At 38.3% G+C, this 18,879-nt stretch overlaps 1 protein-coding gene across 1 annotated transcript in view; it reads left to right on the top strand.

Moving 5' to 3' along the window:
* The window catches only part of EYS (eyes shut homolog), an 874,042-nt gene that overhangs the window by 285,406 nt on the left and 569,757 nt on the right, over positions 1 to 18,879 (top strand). Inside the window, 2 exon segments of the mRNA XM_037392524.1 lie at positions 4,309 to 4,506; positions 6,909 to 7,030. Of these exon segments, the coding sequence (XP_037248421.1) occupies positions 4,309 to 4,506; positions 6,909 to 7,030 (320 nt within the window).

Here is an 18,879-nt window from a genome sequence, read left to right as displayed (position 1 = left end):
CAACAAAAGAACCTAAACGTGCAGGTTACCCCTATACCTTCCTCTCTGAATCTGTTCAAACTTAACCTTTTACATTTTAAATATTTCCCAAAATCTCTGAAATTGTTTGAGATAGTAAGAATCATCATCAGCTGAAGCTTGAATCAAATTACAAATTATAAATTTCTGAATAAGAAAATTACATTTTTATCCATAGTTCTCTGAAAATCAGTGGTCTTTGGAGGAACTGAGACCAGACAAAAGTTGTTCAGTTACAATTTGGTCAATTATACAATTTTCTACACACAGTGTAGAAAGAAAATCCAGAAGCAACCCAATATGTTATTGAATCAGCAGAGCAAAATGTTTGAAATAAAAATCATACATAGAAGATAGGGGTCTGGGAGTATATTGAGCGTTTTAAAAATAAAGGTAATCCTTTTCTGAAATATATAGTTAATTCATGATACTTTGCCACAAGATACTGAGATTAAAAGCTTAAAAATCATTAACATTCCTATGAAAGAACTGTGCACAGTCCTATTTATACTGCAGAAATATTTGTAAATAATTTAAACCTCTGGCTTACAGGACATATTGCGTCTTTAGTTTCCAATTGTTCATGAAAACTCGGTTATACTCTCATGCAAAAATTGTAGTATCTATCATTGAAGACGAATATTAAAGTAGGGGAAAACTGATACGCTGTGGCAGGACTTTATCTACCAGAAATGTATTCCCCCCCAAACACCTGGCGTGTAAGAGGATGGGCAAATCTGTTCTTCTATCAGCGCAGAAAAAAACCAAGTACTGCATTACTGGATCATCTGACAGTTCCACTTACATTGTGAGTCGTGTTAAGCCTATTTGTGTGGGTGTGAACTTCACATTAGGTCCCAGTAGGGTTGTCACCCATGTCAAGCTGTTGTGATAGAAAGATAAAAACTTCAGGGTAAAATCTCAGTATGCCATATGGTTGCTTTGCTATGCAATTTCATGAATTCCAGATCTGAGAGTGTTGGCTGCCTATGGCAGGATTATCCTGTACCAGAGAGATCACTGGGGACATAAAGACAGGGAACAACTTGTGCCATTATTTTTCTCCTATGTCAGCATGAAAGTGGGGTCAAAGAGTTGTTGGGGTTTTTTCACCTCAGTTCTGTTCCTTCTTGTTGTTTTTGCTATTAGGCGTCTTTAGAATTCAGCCGTCAGATGATTGTCTTATAGTAAGGAGTCAGCTCATCTAAAATCCTGCTGGCATTTTGGCCAGTGTGTGTTTCATTATTACAAAGAAGGTCTGCTCATAGCTAGTGTGATACTATGTGAATAACAGTAAAGCAAAAGCAGCTAATGTGGCATAGGCCAATAAAATTTTGTCTATAATGACAATACAAGCAAAGGAGGAGATACGTGGGTTCAGCTGCCAGCAGCCAGTACTAAGGGTATAATAACTCTGTGCCTGACCATGCTCTTTTATAGCAGAGTCGAAATAATTTTACTGACAACGTATCTCAGTAAATATGAAAGTACATTTCCCAAGCTCATGGACATCCTAGTACTGAGGTTATCCAATGAGTGTTTTTCGCTCTGTCACCATATCCTACACATTTAAGGAATTTTAAGCTTTCAAACAAGTCACACAATGGCACTGAGTGGCACTGTAGCTTGATCTCAATCATGACGCTGTAGTTAAAGTCTTGCTTTTCTCAAACTGCAATAAAATATTCAATATATTCCTTTAGAATAAGTTAACCACTTAACTGATTCAGTTTCCCCAAAATCATATGCAAAAACCCAGTATGAATTGCCAGTTCTGTTAGTTAGCAACTGGTCTACAAACTTAAAGCTGCCATATGCCTTAGGTGACTTGTAACACTGGTTGATTCTTTGTCAGGAATTGTTGTCTGAAATTTTGATCCTGAAAAGAAGTTGAAAATTCTCAGTACTACTATCCATCTCACAAGCATGGCTTACCTCGTGTACCAGGTGCAGGCACCCAGCGCGGCGGGGGCTGCAGGGCCCTGTGAGGGGCGGCCGGGGCTGCCCCGGGCTGCACACAGCCGGTTCCAGCCGGCTCCAGCTGGGTGGTGGGGCCTCGGGGAAAACCTGTGTAAGAAAGGGAAAAATGCTGCACAGGCAGTGAGTGAGGGAAAAAGTGTGAGAAACAGCCCTGTGAGCACTGAGGTGAGAGAAGGATGAGGAGGAGTTGGTGCTTCAGGGGCCAGAGCAGGGATTCCTCTCTGGAGAAGGCTGTGGTGGAGCAGGCCTCTGCCAGGAACTGTGGCCCATGGGGTGTCCACACGGGAGCAGGGGAAAAGTGTGAGGAGGACAGAGAGGCAGAGGGGAGCTCTTATGGACTGATCACACCCCCCATTCCCCGTCCCCTGTGCTGCTCAGGGGTAGGGAGGAGGTAGAGTCGTCTGGAGTGAAGTTGAGCCTAGGAAGAAGAGGGGGATGGAGGAAGCTGGTTTTAGTTTTGTGTTTGTTCCTCATCATCCTATTCTATTTTTAATTGGCAATTAATTCAATCAGTTTTCCATGAGTCTGTTCTGCCTGTGACAGTAACTGGTAAGTGATGTCCCTATGTTTATCTTAACCCACAAGGTTTTCTATTTTGTTTTCTTCACTCACTCTGCTGAGGGGGAGTAAGAGAGCATCTGGGTGGGCATCTGGTAGCCAGCCACGGTCAACCCACCACAACATAACTGTATGGATTTGATTTTCCACATGACTACCCAGGTGCTTTATGTGGTAGTGTCACGTTGCCCATCACTGCATTAAGGTTACAGCCTGTGTAAGGAAAAGGGAGGCTGCTGGGGCAAGGAGAAGCTTCTCCAGGAAGGAATGGCTTGGCAGCCAGAGCTGGGGCAAGGGCATTGGGGAAGTGGGCAGAGGGCCTGGAGTACTGCAGACCCTGGACAGCTCTACCAGAAAGCATAGCACAGACGCAGCCCAGCCTCAGCAGTCACAGAAGGGCAAATGGGCTTCAAAGTGGCTCAGAGGGGCTTGCGCAGTTTGTTGTAGCCCCAAAAACCACTGAGCTCTGTCTGAAAGAACAACCTTGCCTTCAGCAACACTGAGGGAAAAGGGAGGCAGCTTTACAAACCCAAACCCATTTGATCTCTTTTCTCTCTGCCCTCATCTGTGTAGGGGCCCTTTCTGAGAAAAGGCTTTGTTCATTGTCTGGGTGCCAGGTTGCAGAGTGATTATGCCTTAAAATGTAGTGAAGAAACAACTGACACTAAATGTGGCTCTCTGAGCTTATGTGCAAATCTATTCTGTGCTCATCTGTCTGCAATGAGGGGCTGCCCAAAGCCTCCCACAGCTTAATCCTGATGTGGGAAGAAGAGATGCTGTCAGATGAGCTTGGAAAGAGTAAACAGCTTGGTGGAGTGCGAACTGGCTGCAAAGGTGCTTTGCTGTATGTAGGCATATTCCAGGGCAGAACTTGGGTAGATAAGCAATTGTATATAACCAGCACTGATGCATGCAATAAAGGATCTCACCTGGGGTCCGTGCCTTCATGTGCCACATTCATCATTTTGAGTTTTGCTACTAGAAAACATGAATTAGTATTGCTTAGGATCTAATAAACTAAGGCTCTCTTTAAAGGGACATTTAATATTTTTTGATCTATTTCTTGCAAATTAAAGATTTAGATGAAGGCATCTGTGACCCAAGATCAACATCACACAGTTCCTTGATTAGCCCAGATAAACATACATAATCTGTGATATACTGGAGTGTTTGTTGGAAAGAGTAGAAAGTGACTGTGTGAGATTTTCTATTGTACAGAAATTATATAAATGATGGAGACAATCATTATCAAACACATACATAATTTCAGTAAAATAACATGTTGCAAAATAACAAATTGCAAGCGGGATAATTACACATGGTTACTTGCATTTAATTCATTTTCAGGTTTGTGGGTTAATGTATAAACAATACATATGGTGCTGTGACAACAGAATATCAGGAAGATATAATAGGAAGCTTCAAAATTTTCATTAATTATTTTTGAATCTACTTTTTGAGCCATTTTAGAGGACAAGACTAAACAGAAAAACCAAAATATATTAATATACCTGTTATGATTTTAAAATGCAATGTCATATAAACAAAACAGATAACATTGTCTTTTTTTTTCTTTGTAATTCTACAGCACAAATAAATATTTCTGCATGGTAATATACATATATGTACCTCTGAGACCCTCCAACTCAGTTTTAACCAAGGATATAAAGAAAATACAGCTCATAATAGGCAGCAGCTGCAGGGATATGTTCATTAGTTAAACACTGACAGCTTTGCCATTTTCCTTTTCAGGTTTGAACTGTGAGTTTAGGCCTTGTGAGGCCAGCAATCCCTGTGAGAATGGAGCTGTGTGCATAGAAGAAATGAACTTGGATGTTTTTCCCCTTGGATTCCAGTGCCAGTGTATGAAGGGCTTTGCAGGTCCACGTTGTGAGATCAATGTCAATGAGTGCAGTTCTAACCCTTGCCTCCATGGATACTGCTATGACAGTGAGTTCAGACTGGTTACTCACTTTAATGTAGAGTAGTCTTTCTGTTGAAGCATCTGTAGTTACTGAGCTGCTCCGGGGAGAAGAGTGGATAATTTACTGAAATTTAGCTTGTCTGAAGCTCCAGAGCCAGTACCAGAAGGATTGTTTTTGCCAAAATGCCTCAACTCCTGGCACTGGGCTTTGTGTGTTCAGGGGGCCAGAAGTGCATCTAATGAGAAACTTTAATGAGATTTGTGCTGTCTTCTTTGATACCTAAATTAGCCAAACACATCTTACATTGTGCATTCAATGAGAGGGTACTCAGGTGCTGAAAAGGAGCTCATAGAGCAGTTAGGCAGCATATGTCATAATTCTAATGAGTCCAAAACCTACATTAAATATCAAACTCATGCAAAATGGAGTGTCTGTTTACTATTAAGTGCCTTCTAGCATGTAACTGTGTAATTTACACTTTCACTGATTGATAATATGTAAATTTTTTAGAAGAAACAATAATGAATTACTCTATTCTGACTGGATTGGCAGGGTATGTTTAGTAGCTCCCATTACATATGGAGGGCTTACTGGAAAGTTTTATGAGGCTATTACCACCTATCAGATACTTTCTATGCTTGATGAAAAGAAGTGAAAGTGGTAATTTTCAGAGAATCTCATAATGCTGGGTTTGGAAAGCAGAATGATATCTGGAGGTCATGTACCCAAAAGCAGAAGAAGCTGGACGATCAACAGTGCTAAAACAGGTCAGCCAGGGATTTTTCTAGCTGAGTTTTGAAAGCCTCTAAGGATAGACAGAAATTCCAAAACTCTTTGGGATAGCCTATTCCACTGATGCGCTACTCTTGTAGTGTTTCCTTCCCCCTCCCAATCCCACCTGAATCTCCTAAACTAACTTTTGGCAGTTGCCCTTATTATATCATCTAACACTACTAATTGATATTCTGTTCTGTCACTTGTGCAACTGCCCTTGTTATAAGACCCTCTAAACTATTAACCCTTCCCTGAAGGGACTAAACAAAACAAGCCTGGCTGACTCCACTTTTCCTCATAGGTCCCACACTTTAAGCATTGAGCAACCATGTTTGCCTTCCACTACATCTCTCTCCTGTTTCCCCACACCTTTTAAAAATGAGGTGATGACTCAAGAAGTTCCCTGAAATTCAAACTCTTTACACAAATTTGCAGATGTAATCAACTACTGGTTTCAAATGAGATCTCAAAGAACCAACCCCAAATTATTAAATATATAATGGCCTAAAACGATCTCAGTTTCTTATCAGTTTCAATAAGCTTTAAGAATTCTATCTCTCCGTGCACGGGAACAAGGTGAGTGGCTTCATATTTTACCTAGTAAAGACTATTTCCTAACAAGTTTGCAGATGTTTTCTATGCATTCTATATTGGTTCTGAGATACTTTTGAGCTGTAATTTATAATAACTGCAGTAAAGTTCTTCACATTCATGACGTGCCAGATCTTTTCGGGACAGCTTGTCTTTGTGATGCCTCTGGATAGATGATGTGGGCATCTCAGTTCCTCTAGGCTATGTGCACTGGCTGCAGAGAGCTGGAATCCTGTGGAAGCTAGGAAGCTCTTAGCAGATGAATAATGCTTCTGCTCTGAAGGACTTAAAGCATTTAGTGAATACAATAGCAGCTATGTTTACAGACACAATGGCAGAATAGATTCCATGGTAAATCTCAGTGATAATGAAGAATCCAGGGACCTCTGAGGTTAGAATAAATGCAAGCCTGCAAGAAATGCCATTATTGCTGTCATGCACTCCTTATGTGGATGTAGCACTCTAAATTAGATTCCACTCTGTTTGGATCATTAATGATGAAAAAGGGAAAGGATTCTTATCATTACCTTGTTAAGATTAAAATGAAGCATGGAAATACATCATAACTTGGGCTGTCAAATTCAACTCAAGCAAGTTCTCCTTTAATATATTTGTATAAAATGAGGCATCCTTTACCAAAAGAAAACAAAAAAAAAAAGCCAAACCAAACAATGTTTAACTGCTCCATCTCATTTAGGCACAATATCAGAGATAAAGTCTTATGCATGTACTTTGTATACAGTTTTGTGATGGAAAATTACTCATTAGCTTATAAGATGCCATCATTTTTTCAGAACCTAGTAAGGGGTCCTTGATTTATAATTCTTACCTCAAAATATTGGAATTGTTTAAGAAAAATGCAGTACATGAATCCGCTTTCATGTTAAAAAGGTTTTTTGAGATACTGCTTTTTTTAAAAAAAAAATTTCTTTTACATTTCCACACCCTTTAGGTAGCTAATCTAAATCTCTTCCAGATAGTAGTCATAATTGTAACTTACTTTACTATATTCAGTTGTTATTCTAAAAGACCCTTAGCACTAAGCCACTCTCTCTGTTACAGTTGTCAACGGCTTCTATTGTTTGTGCAACCCAGGATATGCAGGACTGAAATGTGACCAGGATATTGATGACTGCGTAATCAATGCTTGTGAACACAATTCTACATGTGTTGATCTACATCTGGTTAGTAGATTATATTTTTTAATCAAAATGATTACTAAGTTTTCTTCCTGAATTCTGAAGTAATACTATTGCAGTTTTAAACCTCCTCTTAATCCATACCCCTGAAAAAAGTTTTATAATCATGCTTTCCAGTCACTGTTTTTTTGTTTATTTGTAATGATATAGACAATGGGAATGTTTTTATCATTTAAAAGCAGTTATTGAGTCAATATGTTTCTTGGGGAATTCAAAAGGGGAGGAATATTTCCAACAGGTGTGTTTAAGGCCTCATTATAAGTCATAGGAATATTCATTTACACTAGTGACATTGGCTTCGAAGGGCTTAAAAAGTATCTTACCTCCAAATAGCTGTACTTTAAGTACTTCAGCATTTATTTTCAAAATTCTTCAGCTATACTATTTCCTGAAACATCGAAGTTTTAAAAATAATTCTGCTTCTCAGAAATAAAAACATTCTATCAGCTGATTCCTTCACAGGAGGAAAGGAGAAAACAGACATTCACATTGTGTAAACTTTGGCAGCAGAGGTGGACCATGTTCTCTGTCACTCCCTCCAGGAATCAATTTATTTTCAATGTACTCAGTAGGGACACTAAGACTATACAGTATGAGTATTGTCCTTAAGAAACATACAGATTGTCAGAGAAATTGGGGGTGGTTAAGACCGGTTGGCAATTTTTTCCCTTCTAGTTTCTACCAGCTTGTCTGTGAGAATGTTCAACTAATGAAATGTTAAAGCAAGGTGTAGACTTCAGATTAAAATAAAGATGCCTGAATGTAGGTGTCTATATATGGCATGAGCTAAGCATCTAAGTACCCACCAAAGATGCTAGAATCCTTGCTGATGCAGTCAGCACAATCCAGAATTGTCAGATGACCTTTTGATCATTGTCTTTGGTTGACTTTTTCAGAAATCATATCCAGGCTTTAGACGTAGTGTGCTCCATTTTCAGTGCAAGGTTAGCTCAAGATGATAGAAAATTTTATATTGAAAATTTTATATTCCAAAGCAAAGAACTGAGGTAGTAGTAAGAGGGAAAGTATCAAAATTACTGTACAGCAAGCTGTTTTTCCAGTTCCAAAGGATTGGCTTAGATAAGCAAGTCAAATGCAGCTCTGTTTGCAGAGTGAATTAAAAGAGACAAATGATAGTGTTTCAATAGTAGAAGAGAATAAAAATAATAATAAAAAAACATTCTTCATAAATGTCCTTTAGTGTATAAAAGTATTTACTTTGGAATATATATTTTAGGGATAATGTATTTATAAGCATAGGGCTGGACTGTCATATTTGAGAGTGCATGCTTCTAGAAATGCTCCACTTGACTTCAGAAGGTTTCCACAGGAAACAAGAACCAATATTATTTCTCAGATCCTGAAGACACTGAAGCCTTTGTGTTGCTACATTGGGCAGTTATGCCATAAAGACAAATTCCCCCTGAAGCTGTAGTCAAAGATCCTTTTCTGCTACATTATTTTCACTTCACAAAGCTTTGCAAGACTTACAGTATTTTCAGTCTGAAAATAAATCCTACATGGGTGAAACAAAACCATTTTTCCATGTAGTGGGAGGGGTTTTCTCTTTTGTTTAAAGAATATGAAATAGTTTTGTACCTGGCTCAAACTGTTTGCATTTCTAGAGAAAGTCTGAATGTTACTTCTACTCCATCAATTATAGGTTAGACTATGGTGTCTCTTCTGTAACAAAATAACTTCCAAAGGAATAAAAGCCTCTTCTTCCTGTTTGTATAATAAAACGTGAAAGAATTCACATGAAATATGTAGAACTGATAATTTATCTACTTTTTTTTGTCATCCACAGACTACCAGGTCATTTGCTAATTTTAGTAGGTCTCTAGCTGCTAACCTTTATTTAGAACTACCTTCAGGCTTGCAAAGAATACTTGGCACTTGGCATGGAAAATAGCCTAGAGAAAGAAAGGTTACCCCATTTTTTTAGTTACTTGCAAATTCTGTGATATGTCTTCCTTTAGATTTTAAAATTCTATTCCAAGGTTTCTGACTGAAAAACTGTGGGTGAAAGTAAGTGTGAGTGAAAGTTTCTGGCATCATTTCACCCTGAGTAAGTGGTTGTAAAGGTATACAAGAATGGGCGCTAACAGATGGTGCTGTACGTGACACTTGACATGAGACTTTTTTTCTACCTCAGTACATACCCAGTGTAGCATGTGTTTGGAAAGCACACCTGGAAGGAATATATTTCCTGGGGTACCATTCTTTTTTTTCACAAATTATATTTTTTGTATTGTTTAAAAGCTCAGTAAAAAAAAATCCAAACAAGTTCTAAGGATTATCACTAGATCTTTCTCAAATCGATTATATGGTTCTAATGTAATTAGTAAGGACAGTTTTTTGTAGCAAGACAAATATATTGTAATATATATGTTGAGGTTAAATAATTAGAAGCCTTATTTATCATTAATAATTAATAAACTTTAACTTATAGCTATTATTGTGGTACTGATTCATCTAACTTTAAGTCCTTACTAAGCTGTTTTCATATGCAGATGCCACTGTATCACTGTTTACTGACATTTCTAAACCATCATATCAAATGATTACTTTTTCTCCATGCTGAAAACCTTATTTCTGTTTGCATACCCAATTCAGATATACTGTATGCCATGTACCCAGTCAAAATCTGTGACAAACTTGGTTGCATTGACTGCCTCTGTCTTTCCCCTCAAATAAGATACTGTTTTACTGCACAGCACTTACATAAAAAGAGTATTCTCAGACCATGTGATAATCAGATGTTTTTACCAGACAAAATCTTTTTTCTCAATAAAATAAAATAAATGCCTACATATTTAACCAGATTCAACAGTGGAGAATGCAATAGCCTATTTATTAAGAGATGCTTTGTAGAATCCAGTTATACAAAATTTTCAGTCTGTGCATGTGGACTTAAATTAATATATATAAACTAGAAAGATCTTGTGGTGTTCAGTGTTGACAGCCAAGTAGATTAGATTCTCTCATTGTTACATATTCCTATATTTTCAGACTATTCACTCAGCGCTGGCTCTTTTTTTACAAAAAGCTATGCCACCAGATAGAAATTTATTTCTCGCAGTTTCAGGCTCCTTAAGTTCTCCTTAATTGGTGAAAAGTATCTAAAGTTGGCCATGCATCACACAGGTTATTAAAGGTGTCATTCTGGAGGGAGGGCTAAAGGCATGGGATAAGTTTGGGGTTTCATGTGAGGTTAGTTTCTCGTGTAGTCAGCTAACATTTTAATGTTACAAATATGTCAAGGTGCCTAGTGTAGTGATTAATGGACATGAAGAAAAAGGTTTTCTATCATATCAAAATAAAATATTCTGGAGTATTTCTCATAAGGAATACTTTCCACCTGCACACTAATCGCTAAGACACGCAACCATACCTCACTTTTAGAACAGAAAATGGCTTTAAAGTGTAGAAATCACTTTAATTAGACATAAAATTTCAAAGGTCTCAGGCTAAAGGTAACGTTTCTTCCTGAAAGGGTGGGGTCACAAGAGAGGTTCTGGAAATACAACTTCTCAGATTAGCTTAAAAGGCTTCTGAAATGGCTTTTTTAACATTGAACAAACTGTTTTAATAGTTCTCTGCTTTAGCTCAGTAGTTCAGAACAAATGCTAATCCATCTTATTTGCCTCACTGGGAAAAGTTCTTGCTCATAGTTAAGAATTTCATTCAGAAGTGGTGGATTCAGTCTTAGCTAATTTAAGACCAACTTGGTTTTCTTGTACCAAATTGCTCTCTGGAAAAATGTTTGCCCTGCCCATTTTTTTTTTCTTTTCCTTCTGTGCCATAGTCTTACTAAATGATTTTTTCTTTAAGACAAATGATTTCTACTTGTTTCCACTTTGTAAGTCAAGAGTAAAAATAACAAGAAAAAAAGCCCAAATCCTGTGAAGTGTCTTGTAGGGTATGTACATTAACATTTTAGTTTGTATTACAAGAACACTTCTGAAGCAAATCTCCCAGCTGTACCCCCTTACTACATATAATTTGCATTGCGGAGAAGACTTGAATGATGCAAACAGGATTTCTCTTGCATGAAACTAAACCAGAAAATGCTCTCCACACATGCATATAATGGGCTCCAATCACAGATTTCCAGTCCCTGGGTTTAGATAAAAACTATTTTAAAGTAAAACCCTCAGAATCCAAGTAGTGTGTATGTTGGGTCCCCAGTGCCAACAGTTTTCAGAGATTTGTTGCTATTGCTGATTGCTACTGTAAATGTACCCATAGTCACATGAAGTTTCATGAAAACAGAGCACAGTTCATACAGCCTGGTTACATTACATTACATATTATTTTCTTTTAAATGTATACAATTTACATGAATTGTATGCCATGGAGGTTTTAGGAGATATAAGTTCTGAAATATACATATATATATGTACCCCAATACATTAATTTTGCCACTGGTGTTGCTACAAAGTAAATTATTTCAGCCAGTCTAGCAAAACTGTTTTACTTCATACATGCACAGCATGTACCTTCAAACGTTCAAAATTATGTTTAGTCACGCAACTGCTGAAAAACCGCATGAGTCTGAAATTTACCTTATGAGTTCCCTTTCTATTAAAAGCTTTTTCTGAAACCAGCAGTGATGATATCTTGCATGGTAATGTAGAAAGTTACATCTATCTAACATCTTAGAATTTATTTCACTCAGGTAGATTGAGCAAAGAGTTTCCATGGGCTCTCAAGACTAACACTGAAAGGTATTTCCTTTGATTCACTAAATAATATTTTTCTTATTTTTGTAACATATTAGATTCAGCGATGATTCTATTCCATAGCAAGCTTGGCAATGAGTGGAAAAAGAAAGGCAATAAATGCACATGTATTTCTGATACATGACAGTAAACAAAAGCCAGTACCACAAAAATCAGGTGGAAGCCTTGAAGTATTATTTCTGCTACACTGCAGTATCACATAAGCAAAAATATCAATATGTAATACAGAAAAAGTGGAATTCCATTTAAAATTAACTAATAGGGGCCATAACCAAGTCCTGCCAGGCAAATTTTATATTTTGGCACATACAGTTCCAAAAAAAGTAAAGATGTCCCTATAAATATTTTTAAATTAGCACATATCTTGCAGTATTTTTTGTTTCTTTATTCATTATAATTTGTGACAGCCTATTTCTCTTATGACAATGGAAAAGAGAGAGCTGAATAAGGCCTCTGAAAAATTAACAGGTCCTATACTATATTTGGCACCATGTTACTTGTCATGAGAGCCAGTTGTTCTTATTTCTGTTACCTATCTTCATTCAGAGAGAACTTTTAAAACCAAACTATATTCATGTCATACTCTTGTTGCATATAGTCTTTCATTTGGATAACATAAAAACCTGAAACATGCTGAGATATTGCCCAGGAAAATAATTTTAAAGGATAATTTGTAATATCTTATTCTTTTACAAAAGAACTGACTCTGATAGCACTAGGTAAACATTAAATTCATTCAGTCAGTAATCATACTAATTGATTTCTATAGGTCTATTGGGAAATCGTAAAAATAGATTTGAACCCAAATCAGATTTGGGTTCAATTGAAATCAAAACTCTTACCTAAAATTTCTTTTCAACGTAATTCTTATAGCCTCTTATTATTTCCTCATTACTCTCCCTTATCACTTCAAGTTCCGCATTCATACTAGTTTTCAACTGCCATTTAGTGGTCCAGCGTAAGGGCTATTTGCAGCCCTATGCAGGGATGCATTCGCACATAGACCCAGTCAGAAGCTTTCTGAAGCAGTAATTATATATGTATTTGCTTCTTTGAGGCATACTACCAAGACTTTAAAAATAGTTACAGGCACCTGCATTGCCTTCTGGATCTGTTATAAAAAAGAAAGCTTTTTTAGAGTTCTCTACTAACAGTTTTAATTTCTGAATCTATTTATACTAAGGCAAAGAGTTGATATATTGCATAAATGCCACCTTATGTTTAGAATCATAGAATCATCCAGGTTGGAAAAGACCTTTAAGATCATCAAGTCCAACCGTTAATGCAGGACTGATAACTCATCACTAAACCATGCCTCTAAGCACCACATCTACACAATTTTTTTAACACTTCCAGGGATGCAGATTCCACTACTTCCCTGAGCAGCCTGTTCCAATGCTTCACTACCCTTTTTGTGAAAATGTTTTTCCTGATATGCAATCTGAACCTCCTCTAGTGCATCTTGAGGCCATTTCTTCTTGTCCTATCACTTGTTACCTGAGAGAAGAGACCTACCCCCACCTGCCTACAACCTCCTTTCAGGTAGTTGTAGAAAGCAGTAAGGTCCCCCTGAGACTCATTTTCTCCAGATTAAACAATTCCCATTCCCTCAGCTGCTCCTTATAAGACTTGTGCTTCAGACCTGTCACCACCTTCGTTGCCCTTCTCTGGACACACTTCAGCACCTCGATGTCCCTCTGGAAGTGAGGGGCCAAAAACTGAACACAGGATTTGAGGTGCAGCCCCACCAGTGCTGAGTACTGGGGGACAATCACTTCCCCCGTCGTGCTGCTCATACTATTTTGGATACCAGCCAGGATGCTCCTGGCCTTCTTGGCCACCTGGGCACACTGCTGGCTCATGTTCAGCCAGCTGTCAACCAGCACCTCCAGGTCCTTTTCCACCAGGCAGTTTTCCAGCCACTCTTCCTTTTCCACCAGGCAGTTTTCCAGCCACTCTTCCCCAAGCCTGTAGTGTGTGTGTGTGTGTGCGTGCGTGCGCGTGTGCATGTGTTGTTGTGACCCAAGTGCAGGACCCAGCACTGAGCCCTGTTGATCCTCCTACAACTGGTATCTGCCCATTGGTCCAGCCTGTCCAGATGCCTCTGCAGAGCTTTCCTGCCCTCCAGCAGATCAACATTCTGTCACTAAGCGTGGTGTCTTCTGCAAACTTAATGAGGGTACGCTCAATCCCCTCATTCAGATTGTCAATATTGAGCCCTGGGAAACACCACTTGTGACTGGCCACCGATTGGATGTAACTCCATTCACCACCATTCTTTGGGTTTGGCCACCCAGTCAGTTTTTTAGCCAGCATAGAGTACACCTGCCCAATACATGAGTAGCCAGTTTCTCCAGGAGAATGCTGTGGAAGACAGTTTCAAAGGCTTTACTACAGCCTTTTACTACTTTTACAGCTTTTTACTACAGCCTTTCCATCATACAGTAGGTGAGTCATCTTGCCATAGAAGGAGATCAGGTTTGTCAAGCAGGACCTGCTTTTCATAAACCCATGTTGACTGTGCACGATCCCCTAGTTGTCCTGCACATGCTGTGATGGCACTCAAGACAATCTGTTCCATTACTTCCCTGGCACTAAGGTCAGGCTGACAGGCCTGTAGTTTCCCAGATCCTCCGTCCTGTGCTTCTTGTAGGCGAGCAGTTTTTTCAGTACAGCTTCAACACCAGCCAGAGATTCCCTGAACTTCTCAATGAACTGTGTTCCCACCCAGATCAATTCTGTTCCAGTCAGACATCATATTACTTGTATTTCAGCCTAGTATTCATTTCCAGGTTCATTTGTACAGAAGTTTGTTTCTATTTATAGGCAAAATAGATTACTTGAAACAAAAACTTCACCATCTTAGTGTAGACTCATTGACTTGCTCTAAAGTAGTAAATTGAACAATGTCAGAGCTTGTTCCCTAGCTTTCAGAACAAATGGCCTGTGACATCTTGGTTTTTTAAGCATTTTTAGCAACCAAAACAGGGTGGCTGTGTTCTGGTCACGAATGAATGGGCATATAACTAGCTAATGGTTGATTCCTGGTTGCACTTCTCCCATTTTGTCCTTGGAAGCTCTCAGCACAAAAGGATACCATGCTTCTTCATTTGTTTTTCAGAAGCATAAATTCTGAGGCATAAAATTATAAAAATGCATCTAACTTTCCCCACTTGCTGTTATTGTCACAATAACAAATGGTATTTTATGTCAAAAGTAACACATCTGAATAGCTGTTATTAAGCTACTATTATTCAGGTAAATAATACTGGGAAGTATTTACTTTTCTATGAAAAAGTACTATTTTCATGGCAGGTTGTTAAAAGTAAAGAATTAGCACCAAGTAGTCAATTTTTAAAGACTTTGTTATAAATTATTATGGTTTTAATGTATTTTCACTTTTACAGCAGGATTAAGTTCTACCAACAGTATGATTCACTAATCCAATATAGTCAGCAGTTGGACAAAGAGCTTGCACCTGCAATTGATCCCGGGAGTTTGTAAAACAATCAGCTTCACTGAATTTCCTCAAGCTTAAAAAAAATCACCTTACTTGTTCATTTCAAGGTCTCATTGCTTGCTTTTCTTGTTACTAACAGGAGATGTTAAGATGCATGTTTGTGCTTTAAAATCATTTATGTTTTAAGAATTCTTTCTATATAGTTTACACTTGTGTTCTTTCATCTATAGTCCATGACTTGACTTTTAATTTTGCCAGTTACTTATTACTTACAAAATCTTTGTATCATGAACCTCATCCTTGTCTTTTGAGATAAGCACTACCTCACTGAAGTAACTACAGTAATTTTTAATTCAAAAAGCAACCATAAAATTTTATTTATCTCACTACTGCTCCATATATAACTTTGCTCTTACAATTTCTTGTCATCTGCTGAGTAACATCCTGCCAAGATGAGAACTTACCAATAGAGAAAGAAATCTCATAGGAATAATTCAGATGTCTCTATTCTGTCAATGATAACTTAAGCAAATCTGGAAAAGTTATGTAAAGTTTGCTGCTCAGTCTCTCCTCCAGTTAAATGGCAGAACTGCTTCATATGATGGTAAGATTTAAAGTCCCATAATTTTAAATTACAATTTTTATAATATATATATTTATAAAATATAGTCTAATATATAAATATTACTGCAATTTCCCTGGGTGTAATATTGAATTTTATGTTTGGTTTTCACTCGTTCACACATGCTAAATGGAACCATGGAGCGTCTAGACAGGAATGTGAATGACTGAGATACCAGAGGAGACACAAAGTACTTTGTATTCCAGCAATGTCTTCTCCCATTTCTTCAGATTGTTATTCTAATTGAAATACCAATTAATACTACTTTTTATTTAAAAAAAAGATAAAATCAGATACTTTCATCTGAACTCTCCTTGAGGTGAAAACAAGAAACAAGAAAACTTTGAAAGAATTTATGATTCTTATTGTATTTTTTTATTTAATGAATATACAGAACTGCCCTGGTAGCAGATGAGGGACCGGGAGTTATGCCAACAAAGCCTCTAAGCCAGCTGAGCCTGAGGCACTCAGCAGCACTACAAAGAAGCAGCAAGTGACAGTAGTGGGATACTCCCTGCTGATGGAAGCCCCCATCTGCCAGTGTTACCTGCTACCTAGGGAGGATTGCTGCTTTCCAAGGGCTTGGATCTGGGACATTTTACCAAGGCTTGTCCAGCCCTGGGATTGTCATCTCTTGCTGCTCTTCCATGGAGATACCAGTAACAGTAAGGAGATGGCCAGTGCAGACCTCGAACATGCCCCCAGTGACTGCATGTCTCCAGAAGCATGATAAAGGTTATGGGGGACCCAATGGTTTTCTCCCTGATCCTGCCCGTGAGAGAAAGCAAGGTGTGGATAAATCTTTAGTCAACAACTAGTCATATAGCTGTTGTTGATAATAGGGTTTCATCTTTTAGGACCATAAGACCCTCTTTCAGGATTAAGGCTAAGAAGAGATGGGATCCACTTGATAAGTGGGGCAAAATTATCTTTGTCAACAGGTTTACAAAAAAAAAAAAAAAAAAAAATCAAATGAAGAAGTGATGGACTTGGTTGTCAAGCAAAGGGCACGGGTAACGTATACAAAGAGACCTCCTGATCAACAGACTAGGGCTGCAGAGGACCCACCTCAGTCTATAAACAAGTGCCAAGAGGCCAGATTTATGAAGGAAATTATTGCATGCTTTCTGAGAAATAACCACTATTGGGTGCCCATCTGAAGTACCTGTTCATTGACACAACAGCAAGTAAAGACAGAGCCAGACTCTTCAGTACAGAGTGACTTCCAGTCAGAGGCAAAGGGCACAAACTGAAATACCAGCAAGTCAAAAAAACCCCAACAAAACAAAACAAAAGCCAACAAACTTTTTTTATTGTAAACTGTCACAGCACTTTCCAAACTAGCCTGCTGCAACAAGGTCTCAAGGTCTTTTACCATCACATACCAACACACTCTTCATGCCAGTCCCTCTGCTGCCTTCTCCTAGTCTCTCCTCATCCAGAGCACACACACTCTCTCTTCTCTCTGCTTCTTCCTCCTCTCTCTTCCCCAGCTGCTCCCTCTTCCTTGACTGCCCAACCCCTTAACAGAACCAGCCACAGCTGCACCTTAACTACACCAGCCAACCCACCGCCCCTGAAGCCAGCCCACAGCTGTATGTTATCAATGTTAATTAACCCAGCTTCATTCCTCTACAGTAAACGTGGTTGAATACTGGAACAGGCTGCCCAGATATGAAGTGTCCATCGTTGGATATACTGAATACCCAGGTTCTGAGCAGCCTGCTATAGTTTACCCTGCTGTGAGCAGGGTGGGTGAACTAGACAGTCTCCAGAGGTTCCTTCCAGTGTCTACAGTTTTATGATTCCGTAATAAAGTAGCTTGATTCCTGTATCTGATTCAACCACTTGCAGTTAATAGTGCATCTTCCACTACAGTGATACAAATTTATATGGGAATGGTGTAAAGCTATGGAAAAAACCAAATAATAGAGTCATAGAATTGTATTGCAGAAAACTATATATTATGAATTTATTAAAAGGTGGTTCACACCTGTAGAAACCACTTAGGTGGAGAAAATTATATTGACAAAAAGTGACATTAAAATATGCCCATACAAAAATGCAGCAGTAGTTTATTTAACAACCACTTCACTTGACTGTAAAGGAGTATGCAATGATAGGAAGCTCAGGTTCGTCTGGTCCAATCTTAGAGTAAAAATCATTTAAGATAGACTTGTGTCAGAACAGCATCAGACTTTTACTTAATAATGACAGATTACAGATTACTTTAGATCGCATTTCTATGCTTTTCGTACTTTAACAAAATTATTCTGTAAATGGACTTTCCTAAATCTGATTATATAGGTACTTTACAGGCAGTCTGTAGTAGTGACTGTAGGACTGACCCACATAACATGGGGACTCTCCATGTAAATAAAGTAAGTGTTGATCAGAGCAGCAGACTTCAGAAATGGAATCTAAGGAAAGAAAAAATATTTTTCACTCATGTTTCATAGCGCACCTGAATAAGGGTACTGCTACATTAGTAAGCGACACAGATCAACAGAAACAGTGAAACAGGTGGAGCTGAGGCCTGGCTTCAAAGAGTGTACATGTTTTGGGGCAGAGGCATGGAATTTTGTACTGGTTCTAGCATAGTGAACATAGTCCTGTGGACTAAATACTCATTAGTGCTCAGACAGCATTAGGTGTGCTCTTGAAGCATATCTTCTGGTTCAGTTTCTTTCAAAATTAATCTGGTTTATGTGCACTGAGACCACTGTGTGATGTGAGGCAAAGCACAGTTAACTGAGGGCAATTGAGAAATTCATGTCAAAAGCCAAGTCCTGATTTAAAATAAAACATTAATGAGTCTGAAACTTATGGACCCTAAGAAATGTATGAACATATGGTTGTTTTTAAATTACTTGTGTCAATAGATTCTTAAAGGACAAGTCTTCTGAAAGAGCAGTTTGTGATCTCAGTATCGACAACAGCTTGGAAATCTCTGGCTTTAAGTCTGTCCCTCATTAGTCAGCTGAGATACTCAAATTATGTATAAGTG

Source organism: Falco rusticolus, chromosome 6 (genome assembly GCF_015220075.1).
Source record: "Falco rusticolus isolate bFalRus1 chromosome 6, bFalRus1.pri, whole genome shotgun sequence".
NCBI lineage: Eukaryota > Metazoa > Chordata > Aves > Falconiformes > Falconidae > Falco > Falco rusticolus.
The sequence above is the reverse complement of the archived record's forward strand: the minus strand, read 5'-3'. Positions and strand labels throughout refer to the sequence as shown.